The 12,757-nt window shown below is 38.9% G+C and overlaps 1 protein-coding gene across 11 annotated transcripts in view; it reads left to right on the top strand.

Moving 5' to 3' along the window:
• Positions 1-12,757, top strand: part of ANKHD1 (ankyrin repeat and KH domain containing 1) — a 101,822-nt gene that overhangs the window by 85,122 nt on the left and 3,943 nt on the right. For 4 of the 11 annotated variants that reach the window (XM_067467744.1, XM_067467749.1, XM_067467740.1 and 1 more), the window contains 6 exons: positions 1,053-1,199; positions 1,918-2,028; positions 3,427-3,576; positions 3,685-5,303; positions 8,308-8,529; positions 10,743-10,994. In XM_067467744.1, the coding sequence (XP_067323845.1) occupies positions 1,053-1,199; positions 1,918-2,028; positions 3,427-3,576; positions 3,685-5,303; positions 8,308-8,529; positions 10,743-10,994 (2,501 nt within the window). The remainder of the gene's footprint in view (positions 1-1,052; positions 1,200-1,917; positions 2,029-3,426; positions 3,577-3,684; positions 5,304-8,307; positions 8,530-10,742; positions 10,995-12,757) is intronic. The other 7 variants (XM_067467747.1, XM_067467741.1, XM_067467748.1 and 4 more) reach the window with 7 other exon arrangements.

Genomic DNA, 12,757 nt, shown 5'->3' with positions numbered 1-12,757 from the left:
TGTAACCACAGTTTTTTTTCCTTCTTTTTGGTAAAGAGTATAACATTGACCCATTGCACAGTGGTTTAAGTCACCTCTAGGGAGTCAGCTTTATCTTTATCAAATTCTTTGGATTTTGCATGCATTAGATGGCAGAAAAGCATTCGAATTTTGCTGGATGTGTTAGCACCTTTACTTAAGGAGACCAGTCTCTTTATTATGTAGGACCAAGAATGGGATCTAAAGTGCCTTCCCAACATATCTCCGGTTTTAGGAGTTTACTTGCCAATCTATGACTAAGCCCAGCAGTGTATCTCAGGTGGCCTCTGAATACTTGGAGGAGTCCCTGACTCGTGTTGCTATCCGTTTCATCGAGCGCTATCTATGCTTTCTGGTTGTGCTCATTCCATGTGGCCTTTGTTATAATCCACATTATTTGTACCTGGTAATTAGTTTTTTGGCATACATGTAGTGAGAACAAGAAAAAAAAGTCAGTGAATCTGTAATATTTTCTGCATAACCATTTCATATTTCCTTCTACTGTCATTGTTGCAAACAGTGGTATTGATTGCTATGGCAATTGATCGAAATCAAGCAGAAAATTACAGGTCATTACAGTTGAGCAGATCGTTCTTACTAATATTTGATAGTGCTACACTTTGAACAGTTCCAAAAAATGTCCTGTGAAATACCAAATTCACATACATGGATTCATATATAAAATTAGTAAATACAAGTATCTGATAAATAGGTTACACCTCCTGTTTTGCAGGTAACAAATGCTATTCTTATCTTAATTAAGTATTAGCAAATGGCTGTAACATTTCATCAAATTGTCAGCATTCTCAGGTAAACTAAAGATAACATTTCCTAAGTAGTAAACAAAGGTTTTTTGTTCTATGCTGGCTTTACCTCCCTTGGAAAAGAAACTTATGCTTTCTTATTACTTTGAGGATCCCACTTCCTCACATTCATCAGCAATTTGTATCATTAGAGAACATAAAACGTCATTATTGGAATATTTGGTACTTCAGTATGAAGCAATTAATCATATCTCATTTGTTCCTTTGTAGACTTGAAGGTGATGCTAATCCGAACTCCCTAACAACAAATTATAAATCTGTATCCCTGCCTCTGACGTCTCCAAACATAAAGCTGAATCTGACTAGTCCGAAAAGAGGTCAAAAAAGAGAAGAAGGCTGGAAAGAAGTAGTGAGAAGGTATGTATTATTCTATTTACTTCCATTCAGTTTTATGAAATTAGTTGAATGCATTCATGAGCTTGATTGATTAATCCGTGTCAGACGGGATAATAGTATGGCTAGTTACCTGTAGTAGACAATAGGGTTAGGGTGTTTATTGAATCGTATAGTCAGGGAAGCATTTGACAGTTTTAATATTCAGCAAATAGTTAATATTTAGCTTATACCAACCTTGTTAATATAAAATAAATTGATTTTTATGTTATGATAGATAGATAGATAGATAGATAGATAGATAGATAGAGGAGTAAGTCATGTTATGATGTATAGGAGTAAGTATTAATATCATTTATTGGCACCAGCTAAGTATTAATAATATGTATTGGAAGCTAAGTAGACTCAGCCCTGCGTAGTAAGTCTATAAAATTCATGGGATTGCCATAAGCCAGGACACGTGCACACAGATTCTTCCATTCCAAACATAAAATCTTCAGTGTTAAATGAGTCCTAAAGATGATCGCTCCAATCATTTTCATGGCAAATGAATCCCAAATGACAGATTTCTTTACATGTTTTTAGTGAACCTGAAGGTTTCTGTAAGGTTGGCAGAGCATATTTTGATCTGATCCTAGTGTACTGTTAGGCGCTCTTTCAATATGTTGCCTGTGAAACCCTTTTTTTCTTTTTTTTTCTCCCTCTCTCCCCCGAAAATGTATTTTCCAACCTTGACTGATAGGCAAGTTGGCAGAGTTTTAAAAGACCCTTCTCCTAGCAACAGTCTGCAGTCAACATCAATTGAACAATTTCAGCTGCAGAGAGGAGGGCGCTGTTGTTCGGGAGCAAAAAGGTATTTTTTATGTTATTCACAGAGTTCTGTATTGGAATAAAAGGGGGGCGGGCATTCATTATCTGTAGGTGTGGTTATGACTGAGATCTGCATGCCATTTAAAATTTCAGGGGAAAAGAAACCAACTGCGTAGCAAAGCAGGGTGTGAATGTTAAAGTGGCGCCTGTATCACTATGTAGGAGTTTTAGAGGAAGAAAGCTGAATCAGTGTGAGGGAGAGTTGGTCTTTCAGAACTGTAGGAAGTGGTTATGTTTAGAGGAAATATTGTTTTTAAGGACTGCATCCTCTTCTTTTTATAAAAAGTGTTTAATATAAAGAAGGGGATATTCTAGAGCAAGGGTGTCAAACTCCTTTTCATCAAGGGCCTCATCAACCTTATGGTTGCCTTCAAAGGGCCATTGAATCTATAGATTGAGAATCTGGATACAGAGGACCAACTGTACATTGTTGTTTTTTCCATAGTGGTTAGTGCTCTTTAGTTTTTACCTAGTTAGGGTATTGAATGATAATTCCCATTATTTTTGATTATCTGCCATGTGGACAGGGGATAATGGAAATTGCAGCACAACAGCACTTGTGGCTCTGAGGGTAGTCCAACATCTGGAGGGCCACATTAAATGACATGATGGGCTGGATTTGGCCCATGGGCCTTGAATTTAACCCCTATGTTCTATAATTATATAGATTTTAGGGATTTTAAAATTATTTACCATTGGTCAAGGCAAAGAGGAATATAAAAGTACCTAAAATATCTACCAGCTCTTTCAAGGTAGAAACAATTCTAGACTGTTCTATCACCTTCACTGTTGTCTGAAACTCATCTGAAACTGCTTTGTTTGTGATTTTATTCATTCCAAGTAAGCTACAGTGCCATCAGTAGAGTACAGAGAAATTAGAAGGGCTTTAATCCAGAATGCAGAGACATAACTAGTGCCAAAGGTCTTTAGTTGTTTCACATGGACACATTGGTGGCATACTGCTTTAAAGCTTGCTTATAATGTATAATGTGTCATGAAGCAATATATTGCTTTTCAAATTATGCAACATTAATCAGCTGTTTGCAGAATTGCTAGTAACTTTCACAATATGAAGTGATATATAACAAGATACAAAGTGTGCAGTTTTAAATTTGTGTGTTCAAGTAGCATTAGAACTTTTATCATAAATTAAATCAAGATGCATTTACCCAGAACAATGTATATATAGTAAGGCCTGACCATTTTGAAAAATCAGTAATATCTGTTTTGTGAAAAACTGGAGATGTTAACAAACATTAGTAAAAATGATGCACTATTCCAAGAGGTCTGGCCAGTTGTCAGAATTACACATTAAAATATAGTTTAAATGATTGAAACAAAAAACAAAAGATACTCAAAATTTATACCACTTGAAATTTAGGTCAAAAAAGCTGTCTGTCCCGGCATCAGTTGTGTCTCGAATAATGGGAAGAGGTGGGTGCAACATCACAGCAATCCAGGATGTCACTGGCGCTCATATTGATGTGGACAAACAGAAAGATAAAAATGGAGAAAGAATGATCACAATAAGGTATTGTGCATTAGATGTCTTGATTAAATCTCAAATTTTTGAAATGGATTTAAGTGTACTCAGCTCACACTTTTATTTGAGTAATGACACTGCTTCTTTCTTTTTCAGGGGTGGGACAGAATCAACAAGGTATGCAGTACAGCTTATTAACGCGCTCATTCAAGATCCTGCCAAGGAACTGGAAGATTTAATTCCTAAAACCCACATAAGAACACCTGCGTCCAGCACCAAATCCATTCATACAAATTTTTCATCTGGTGTCAGTGCTGCTTCAGCATCAAACAAAAACTCCTTTCCCCTTGGAACGCCATCACTTGTCACCTCGCAGTCGTCAACGCTGTCCACTTTCCAGTCCGCTAACAAGTTAAGCAAGAATGTCCCAGCAAACGTGCGCTCTTCTTTCCCGGTCTCGCTTCCCTTGGCTTATTCACATCCTCACTTTGCTATTTTGGCTGCCCAAACTATGCAACAGATCCGTCACCCTCGCTTACCTATGGCCCAGTTTGGAGGAACTTTTTCAGCCTCTCCAAACACTTGGGGACCATTCCCAGTGAGGCCAGTTAACCCGGGCAGCACAAATAGTTCTCCAAAGCATAACAGTTCCAGTCGTGTCAGCAACCAGAATGGCAATATTTTGCAATCTGAGACTACGGGTTTAGCATCTAGCTGTTCTGGCACAGTGTCTTCGGCTGTTGCATCCTCCCAACCGCTTTGTGTGACAAGCAACCGGACTCCATCATCCGCCAGAAAGCAGTTGTTTGCGTGCGTTCCTAAAACAAGCACCGTGACTACAGCAATCTCAACTGTGACGACCACATGTAGCACACTGCCTTCAGCTTCTCCTGCACCTGAAAACACTGGGCATGCTCCCACCACATTTTTATCGCCTAATGTTCCACCAGCCCAGCAATCTGCATTGAAAACGGAGGCTGTTCCTTCTGTACCAGTAGCCAAAGAAAAGGCGTCGACACCGGAACAAGCAGTTGGAAATGCATGCGTACCATCATCAGTTGCTGCTAGCAGCAATATCTCAGTAAGCAGCAGCAATTCAGGGGCAGCAGAAGCATGTGCATCCAGCAGTCCTGCAGCTCCTCCAAGTAATGCCCAAGATGAAACACTGCCAACCAGTATGTCTGACTTAAGTCCTCCCATATCCCTCCCTTTTTCGTCCAGTTCGGAACCCACTCCGTTAAGCTTAGCTTCACCTCGATCAGTTGCTGCAGATAATCAGGACAACAGTAACTTACCTCAGTTAGCTGTACCAGCACCCCGAGTTTCTCACCGGATGCAGCCTAGAGGTTCATTTTATCCAATGGTACCAAATGCAACTCTACATCAGGAACCTCAGTCTATTTTTGTTACAAATGCAGTACCCTTAACACCTTCCCAGGGCCCACCCCCTGCGGTTCAGCTGTCATCCCCCGTGAACGTTATGAATGGCTCTCAGATGCATATAAATGCACCAAACAAGTCCTTGCCTCCTACCTTTGGGCCAGCAACACTCTTCAATCACTTTAGTAGTCTTTTTGATAGTAATCAGGTGCCGGCAAACCAAGGATGGGGAGACTGTCCACTGTCCACACGAGCGGCAGCTGATCCATCGTTCACTGTTCAGTCGACATTTTTGGGTAACTCTGTGCTGGGGCACATAGAAAATGTGCATCCAGATAATTCCAAGGCTCCAGGATTTCGACCTCCTTCTCAGAGAGTTTCGACTAGTCCTGTAGGTAAGTGGCCAATATTGTGTTTGAAAGAGTGGGTGCTTCTCATGGTGGCCTTTTGATAGCATTTGAGACATTCAGGAAATAGGTTGAGCCTGAGCCAAGAAATCATTTGGTGAGTTTTAGTCAGGTGAAATTTCTTCATAATATAATATGATGCAATATAATCTGGATAATTGTGTTATCACATAACCATATGGCACGGACAAAGCTCATTCCGTAGAGCTGGGAAGTGAAAATGTTGCAATATGGAGTATTGCTTTCACTTATTTAGCTCAGTTTTCCCTTAAGTTCGTCAATATTCCATGGTAACCGAACATAGGCAGTCCTCATTAGCATGTTTTGGGATCCCCTCCACTTCATCAGGAATTTCCCCAGACATTTGATAATTATATGGATGATGAGTCTACTTTGGCTACATAAGCAATAGCACTCCTACCTGAATGTTGAAAAAACATTCTTAGTGCTTTAATTTGCCATTGAACCATTCCTTAAAACTGTTCATCAGAATTTTGATTAATTAAACATGACATTAACTTGCATTTCAAGATTTCTACACTTCACCTTTGTTGACTGGATCTCTTTTAAAAATAGCAGCACATTGTATTTGATTTTTCCCCCCTGAAGTCAGTAGCCATGATCCCTTGTAGAGTGTATGAATGTAATTGTGCTTTATCACTCTTACACACTAACTGTAATAGCATGATCAGTGAATGGTAGAGTCATTATGTTTTTTTTCTTATGTAATTTTGATGTTGTTGCTTGTTGCTTATGTTTTGGTTTTATTTTTGCTGTAATATGTTGTCCAGGCTTGGCCCCATGTAAGCCACTCCTAGTCTTCATTAGGGAGATGGTGGCAGGGTATAAATAATAATAATAATTATTATTATTATTATTATTATTATCATTAGCATACTGTAGCTTTAAAATCTTTCATCCAGTTTGGATCGATTGATCACAGATCCCCAGGCATTTACTACTTGTCAATGTTGAGAATAACCTATGTTACATGTTTGCAAAAATCATCACGCAACCATGCAGCCTGAAATCGTTTACAAAAGCCTGATGGCATGAGGTCAGGAGCAGTTCTGTCTGGCCACTGGGGTAAATGTTGGTAATGTAACTCCAAAAGGCAAATGGAAAACAACGTTTTTGGAAATTCAGCACTGCTAAAACCTTGTTATCTATGTTTGTGTGAATTCAAGGATTCCCTGTTTGTGGGAATATTCTCTTGAATGTTTTGTGGATTTGTGTTGTACATAATTGTATCCAGATGAATGATTAGCTACTATAAAGTGTAAAAGCTGCGAGGTTTTTTTTCTTTCATTACTTTTTTAGATTGACCACATATTCAACAGAGTTAAAGGGATGGCTTAATTTTGACCATGTAGCAGTTTTTCAGAGTCAGGTGAAAGTCAGTTTTGTTTAGAAAAACACTATGGCCTAGATTAATATAATTTAATCACAGTTTTGAAAAAAGGTTTTGGAATATCCATGGGTTTGGTTCAGCCAACATTAGATATAACAAATATTGTTAAATTGGGATGGAGAGTCAATGGATTGGTTAAAAGTGTGCAGATGGAACTGCCTCACCAATATCTAGAATTTGTTCTGTTTGCACCTGGCTTTATACTTGTTTTCTCAGCTGATATTGTAATATAATGTCATGTTTGCTGGTCAACTTAATTGATAACCTACTTCAGTGGGTAAAGTGTGGCCCATGGGCTACATGTAGCCCTGGGACCACTAAATGTAGCCTTGGAAACCTGCAGAAGCCCCTCAAAAACTCCATGTCTCCCTCCAAAATGTTTTTAAATGGGAAGGGGTGATATGGGGTCGATATTTTAGCCCCAAGCAACCCCAAATATTTTACCCCAAACCACCTAAAAAGGCAACAGTTTGCTCCCCCAGGTACAAAATTTCCTCAAAACGGATTTAAGAAGAAAATAGCCAAAATAACAACCAGGGATTTTCTGCCTTGATATACATTGACTATGTGTACTCGTGTGTAGAAATTTTAGTCAAAAAGAAAAAAAAAAACAAGTGAGAGCAAGGCAGCTTGATGTTCATTTCTATCAGTCTACAGCAGTTATTTTCAATCTGTGGGTCTCCGGGTGTTTTGGCTTACAACTCCCAGAAATCTGACCCAGTTTACCAGCTATTAGGATTTCTGGGAATTAAAGGCCAAACCTTCTGGGGACTTGCAGGTTGAGAACCACTGGCCTACAGAAAGACATTTGTAGCATGAGCTACCGTAGACTCAGGGCCCTTCCACACAGCTCTACATCCCAGAATATCAAGGCTAAAAAGTGTAGACTCAGATAACTTTGTTCAAAGCAGAGATTGTGGAATATATTACAAATTTCAAATCTCTTATTGCTTAGGCCCCTTCTACACTGCCATATAAAATCCAGGTTATCTGCTTTGAAGTGGATGATATGGCAGTGAAGACTCATATGATCCACTTCAAAGCAGATAATGTGGATTATTTGCTTTGATAATTTGGATGATATGACAGTGTAGAAGGGGTCTGAGTCTCAAAGGGGCTACAAGATCCCTTTCTAAATAAAAATTAATTAGAGATGAGGGGATATTTTTACTGTTAACTTCCATTTCCTACTGATGGAAAAGAAATCCCATTTCACAGAAATGCAAACTAGTAAGTTTGAAAGACAAACATAGTTTTTTGCTACATTTTCTGTTCTAGAAAAATACCGACTTCACAGAAAGAACAGCCAACTTCCCTAATACCTTGTTTAAAAAATACATCTGAAATATCTCCAAATTCATTTTCCCAAAATGAAAGAAAGCTTCCACCCCACCCCACTCCCGTGCAACTTTTCTCTCCAAATACCTAAATCCTGTGACTCTCACTGCTGGTTCTACAGTTTTGGGCTGCTGTCCTCTGAACATCATTGTAATGAAGGGGAGGTGGAAATTTTAGTGTTTTCGGTTAGCAAAGCCAAGTGCTCTGGAGTTGTTTGCTCAGACATAATTGTATTAATTTTAGGCTTACCTTCTCTAGATCCATCCAACAGCTCCTCAAATTCTGCAGCACCTATGGCAGGTTTTTCAGCAAATATTCAAGGAGCACGGGTTTATCTTCAAGGGCCAGCACCTGTTGGGACTCCCAGCTTTAACAGACAGCATTTTTCACCACATCCTTGGACAAGTGCTACAAATTCATGTAGGAGCTTTGAGGGTCTGTCTAATTCAACTCTTCAGTCTGTTGGTATTGACCTTTTTGCTGGCTGTATGGTTTTAACCAGGATAATTGATTTAGGCTTTTGATTAAGAAAATTTGAGGCAATTTCAAGAAAGGAAATTACTCGTTAAAATGCAGGGCTGAGGTCCAAACAAAACGACACCATGCAATGAGTTGAATATCTCTCCTTCTAGTGAAAGCTTTTAACTTGACAAATACAAAGAAAGAGGCAGGTAGGACATACTAGACTGTTTTCCTCTGCCTATCTACCCACAGAATATGGTTTAATTGCTTCTTTTGCAGTGAGAAATATGGACATTGGGGTTTTTTTTAAAGAGTCTTTTAAATCGTTCCAGCTCCCTGTGGCTGGCTTTACCTGTTGAAAGAACAGAGGGAAATATTCACATAACTGCTGGTCACATTTAGTTTGGACCCAAAGCTTTTATAGCCTTTAGAAACAAATTGTATTTGGTTTAAGATATTTTTGCCTATGACATTGCATATCTACCTCAGGTTAAATTTTGCTAGCCTATAAATTACACTTAATTGTAAGAGAGAGGTCCAGACTGGACTGTTCTTTCAAAGTTTGAAGAATGAATTGAAGTATGCTGCCATGACATATTCCTCATCTCTTTACTGCTTTGTAAAAGAAAGAGATTTGGGAAATGGAGAAAGGAAAACAGCCATATTTTTTCTGGTCATTGTTCAGTCACGCAGAAATGTTTTTCTGTGATTGTTTTGAAACTGAAGCTGAATGTAATACTGTTTTTCTTCAATTGTATGGCACCACTGATTGTAAGACATGCTCTAATTTCACCTGTGATTCTAAGATGCACTCCATTTTAGAGATGTTTATATAGGGAGAAAAGTTGTCTTCGAATTGAAGAAATATACTAAACGGTTTAAACTATGGAGCCATCTTGTTCATTGGGTTGCTGTGAGTTTTTCGGGCTGTATGGCCATGTTCCAGAAGCATTCTCTCCTGACATTTCGTCCACATCTGTGGCAGGCATTCCCAGAGGTTGTGAGGTCCATTAGAAACTAGGCAAGTGCGGTTTACATATCAGTGAAATGTCCAGGGTGGGAGAAAGAACTCTTGTTTGCTTGAGACAAGTGTGAATGTTGTAGTTGGCCACCTTGATAAGTATTGAATGGCCTTTCATCTTCAAAACTTGGATGCTTCCTGCCTGGGGGAATCTTTTGTTGGGAGGTGTTAGATTACCCTGATGGTTTCATGTCAGGAATTCCCCTGTTTTTTAAGTATTACTCTTTATTTATTGTCCTGATTTTAGAGTCCTGATTTTTTAATTTACTGTCCTGATTTTTTTAAATACTGGTAGCTTTTTAATACAACCACTGAGGATGCCTGCCATAGATGTGGGTGAAATGTCAGGAGAGAATGCTTCTGGAACATGGCCATACAGCCTGGAAAACTCACAGCAACCCAGTGATTCTGGCCATGAAATCCTTTGACAACACATCTTGTTCATCTCTGGAAGATGGAAGAGGAAATCTGAAATATTAAGGAATTAAGACAATTTCTCCTGAAGGCTGTAGTATTATTTTAATTTTGATTTTAATGATCAGATAGAAACACAAGAGATAATGAATGGCTGACCACTGACATAACTTCTGACATAACTTATAAGGCTCTACAATTAAGCCCTCCAGTCTTTTTTGCTCTTGCTCAGTGATTTTCAACAAAACTCTTAAGCAGTCGGATTATCACAAGGGAGGGAAAACTAAACCTATGATCACTTTCCTTGATGCAGTTGAGTGTATGAAAGAGCGAGAAAGAGGGAAAGGAAAGGTGGCAGATGGTTCCTACCCAATTGGCATCCTGCCATCCACCGTATTGTGGCCTAATCACTTTCTTCTAAGAGAATGTGATCCTCAGCTTTAAAAGATGCCTTCAACAGCTGGACCGACATACAATTTTATGATCACAAACTGGACTGTATTCAGCAGTTTCTGTGACAGTTACGGAGGTTTCTTATTCCTAAATTAGTGTCTTTATTTTAGTTGCCTTACAGTTCAAAACACTGTTTTTATCTCTTTCAAAATATTGGCATATCCGTATTAAGAAATATGTATTTGATCAACTCCACTACATGTAGTGGAAACTGATTTTTGATTAGATTTTAAGAGTGTCACCCCTTGGGAGTCAGCTCCCTAAAGCAGTAGCTAAGGGAAGTGAGCACTTCGTGTGTAATAAAGCAAGAGAACTGTTTTTTCATCAGGTGAATCTCCTATTCCATCAGTTTCCTCGGGATCATCTTCGCCCCTCGCCGCTGCATCTGCACCTTCTGCCCTGGGTCAGCCAAAGTCAGGGAGCACAAATCAAGATCGTAAGGTGCCACCGCCCATTGGGACAGAGAGACTGGCTCGCATTAGACAGGGAGGCGCCGTCACCCCGACCCCCTTGGGAACGAATTTCACGGCTCCTGTTGGGCACAGTGGCATCTGGTCCTTTGGTGTCAACAACGTCTCAGGTAAGCCTGCAGAAGAAAAGATCTCAAAGGTACAAGTATCTGATTTGAACAGTTAAAAAGGAAGGTCTTTTCAGGATCAATGAGGCAGCAGGAGAGGAGTATAAAATACCATCAGTCAAGCAGTTTTCTAATGGAACGTTTGAGCTGAATGTTTCATAAAGGATTGTTTTGTTTTTATGTCTTGTGGTCATTCTGTCCCATATGTAAACTGCCTTGAGTCCCTTTGGGGAGATGGTGGCGAGGTATAAGAATAAAGTTATTATTTATGACTGAAACCAATTAAAATGGAAATTAAATATGTTCTGTACTTATGCATGTCGCATACCATTGACTAAGTTCTGGTGGCTTAAGAAATGGATCTGCACAAACATGGGTAACTGCAGAAAGGATGAGGCCTCACTCTGTGAGTTTTGAAAATACCCAAGGAGTACACATTTTTTAATTTAAAAAAAACCCAAAAATACATATAAGCCTGTTGACTTGGTTTAAAATAAACCCCAGTTGATTACAAATTCCTTACTACATTTCTACTTCATAACTCCAAATATAACCATCAAATAGTTGATGGTTTATTGAATTGAATGGTAATTTAAATGGCTACTGTGGTTTATTATAAATTAATCTTAGTTTGGAAAGCTGGAATAAGTATTACAACTTCTAGACCTGCTGGCAGATTGTGAAAGCAGCAAAGCCCTCTATGGTTCTTCATTCCTTGATAAATATCAGTTGAGCATCAGACTAAGTACTGATTGGAATGGAGGAACTTCTGCTGCTAAATTTTAGCAGAACGTTCCTTTGAATATAATTTCTATGGTGAGGCTCCAGACTGCTCTTTTTCCCCACTTCTGTTCAGGCAATAAGAGGTCTTAAATGGCAGAAGATGTAAGGAGATGGGTGGGACCAAAGAAGGATTGGTCTTGGGTTTCTACATTATGAAGGGAGATATGGATAGCTACAGGGGATAGATGAGCATTAAAGCAATAGTTCTGAGCCCGTGGGTCCCCAGATGTTTTAACCTTCAACTCCCATAAATCTTAACAGCTGGTAATCTGGCTGGGATTTCTGAGAGTTGTAGGCCAAAATACCTGGCGACCCACAGGTGGAGAACCACTGCAAAGGAATATTCATGTTTTGAAAAGTTTTCCCCAGGAGCTGGTGTAGGAAATAGGAGGAATAGAGTGATTGATATAAAAATAAGACAATTTAAACTGATTTGATAACTGGAAAGGCAATTCACAAGATAAGAAGGCTTTTTTTGGAAGAGTTTATAATAATTTGACAAAAAGATATAATTAACAAGAGATACAAAGAGGCATATTAGAGAAGAAAAGGCGTGGGCATAGATTTGACAACCACTGTAATACTGGAAAAGAAAGAATTATACTATTCAAGATGCAGACGTCAGACCACAAAGAAAAAAATATAACACAGGAAGCTAGCAAATATTACTGCAACACTTTATGTCAGTTAACACTTCAAATAACAGTGTTTCTTTTGAGAAGTTAGCATTGTTTCAGGGAAATCAGAGAGCAAGGTTTCAACATAGAACTTGAAATGTGTTTGTAAGTGCAGCCTTCTAGTATATTTGGCTTGAAATGCCAAAACATGGAAGAGAATGATGGGTGAAACGATGAAAGAATGTCAGAAGAGGACAGCTTAAGGGATCTCAAATAGCAGCACCTGGAAAGACTGCTTTTCTGACACTGAAGAAAAACTGACAGAAAGAATAATAGTGGGTTAGATGCACAAGGACAGCTACCAAG

Source organism: Anolis sagrei, chromosome 4 (assembly GCF_037176765.1).
Source record: "Anolis sagrei isolate rAnoSag1 chromosome 4, rAnoSag1.mat, whole genome shotgun sequence".
Lineage (NCBI taxonomy): Eukaryota > Metazoa > Chordata > Lepidosauria > Squamata > Dactyloidae > Anolis > Anolis sagrei.
The sequence above is the reverse complement of the archived record's forward strand: the minus strand, read 5'-3'. Positions and strand labels throughout refer to the sequence as shown.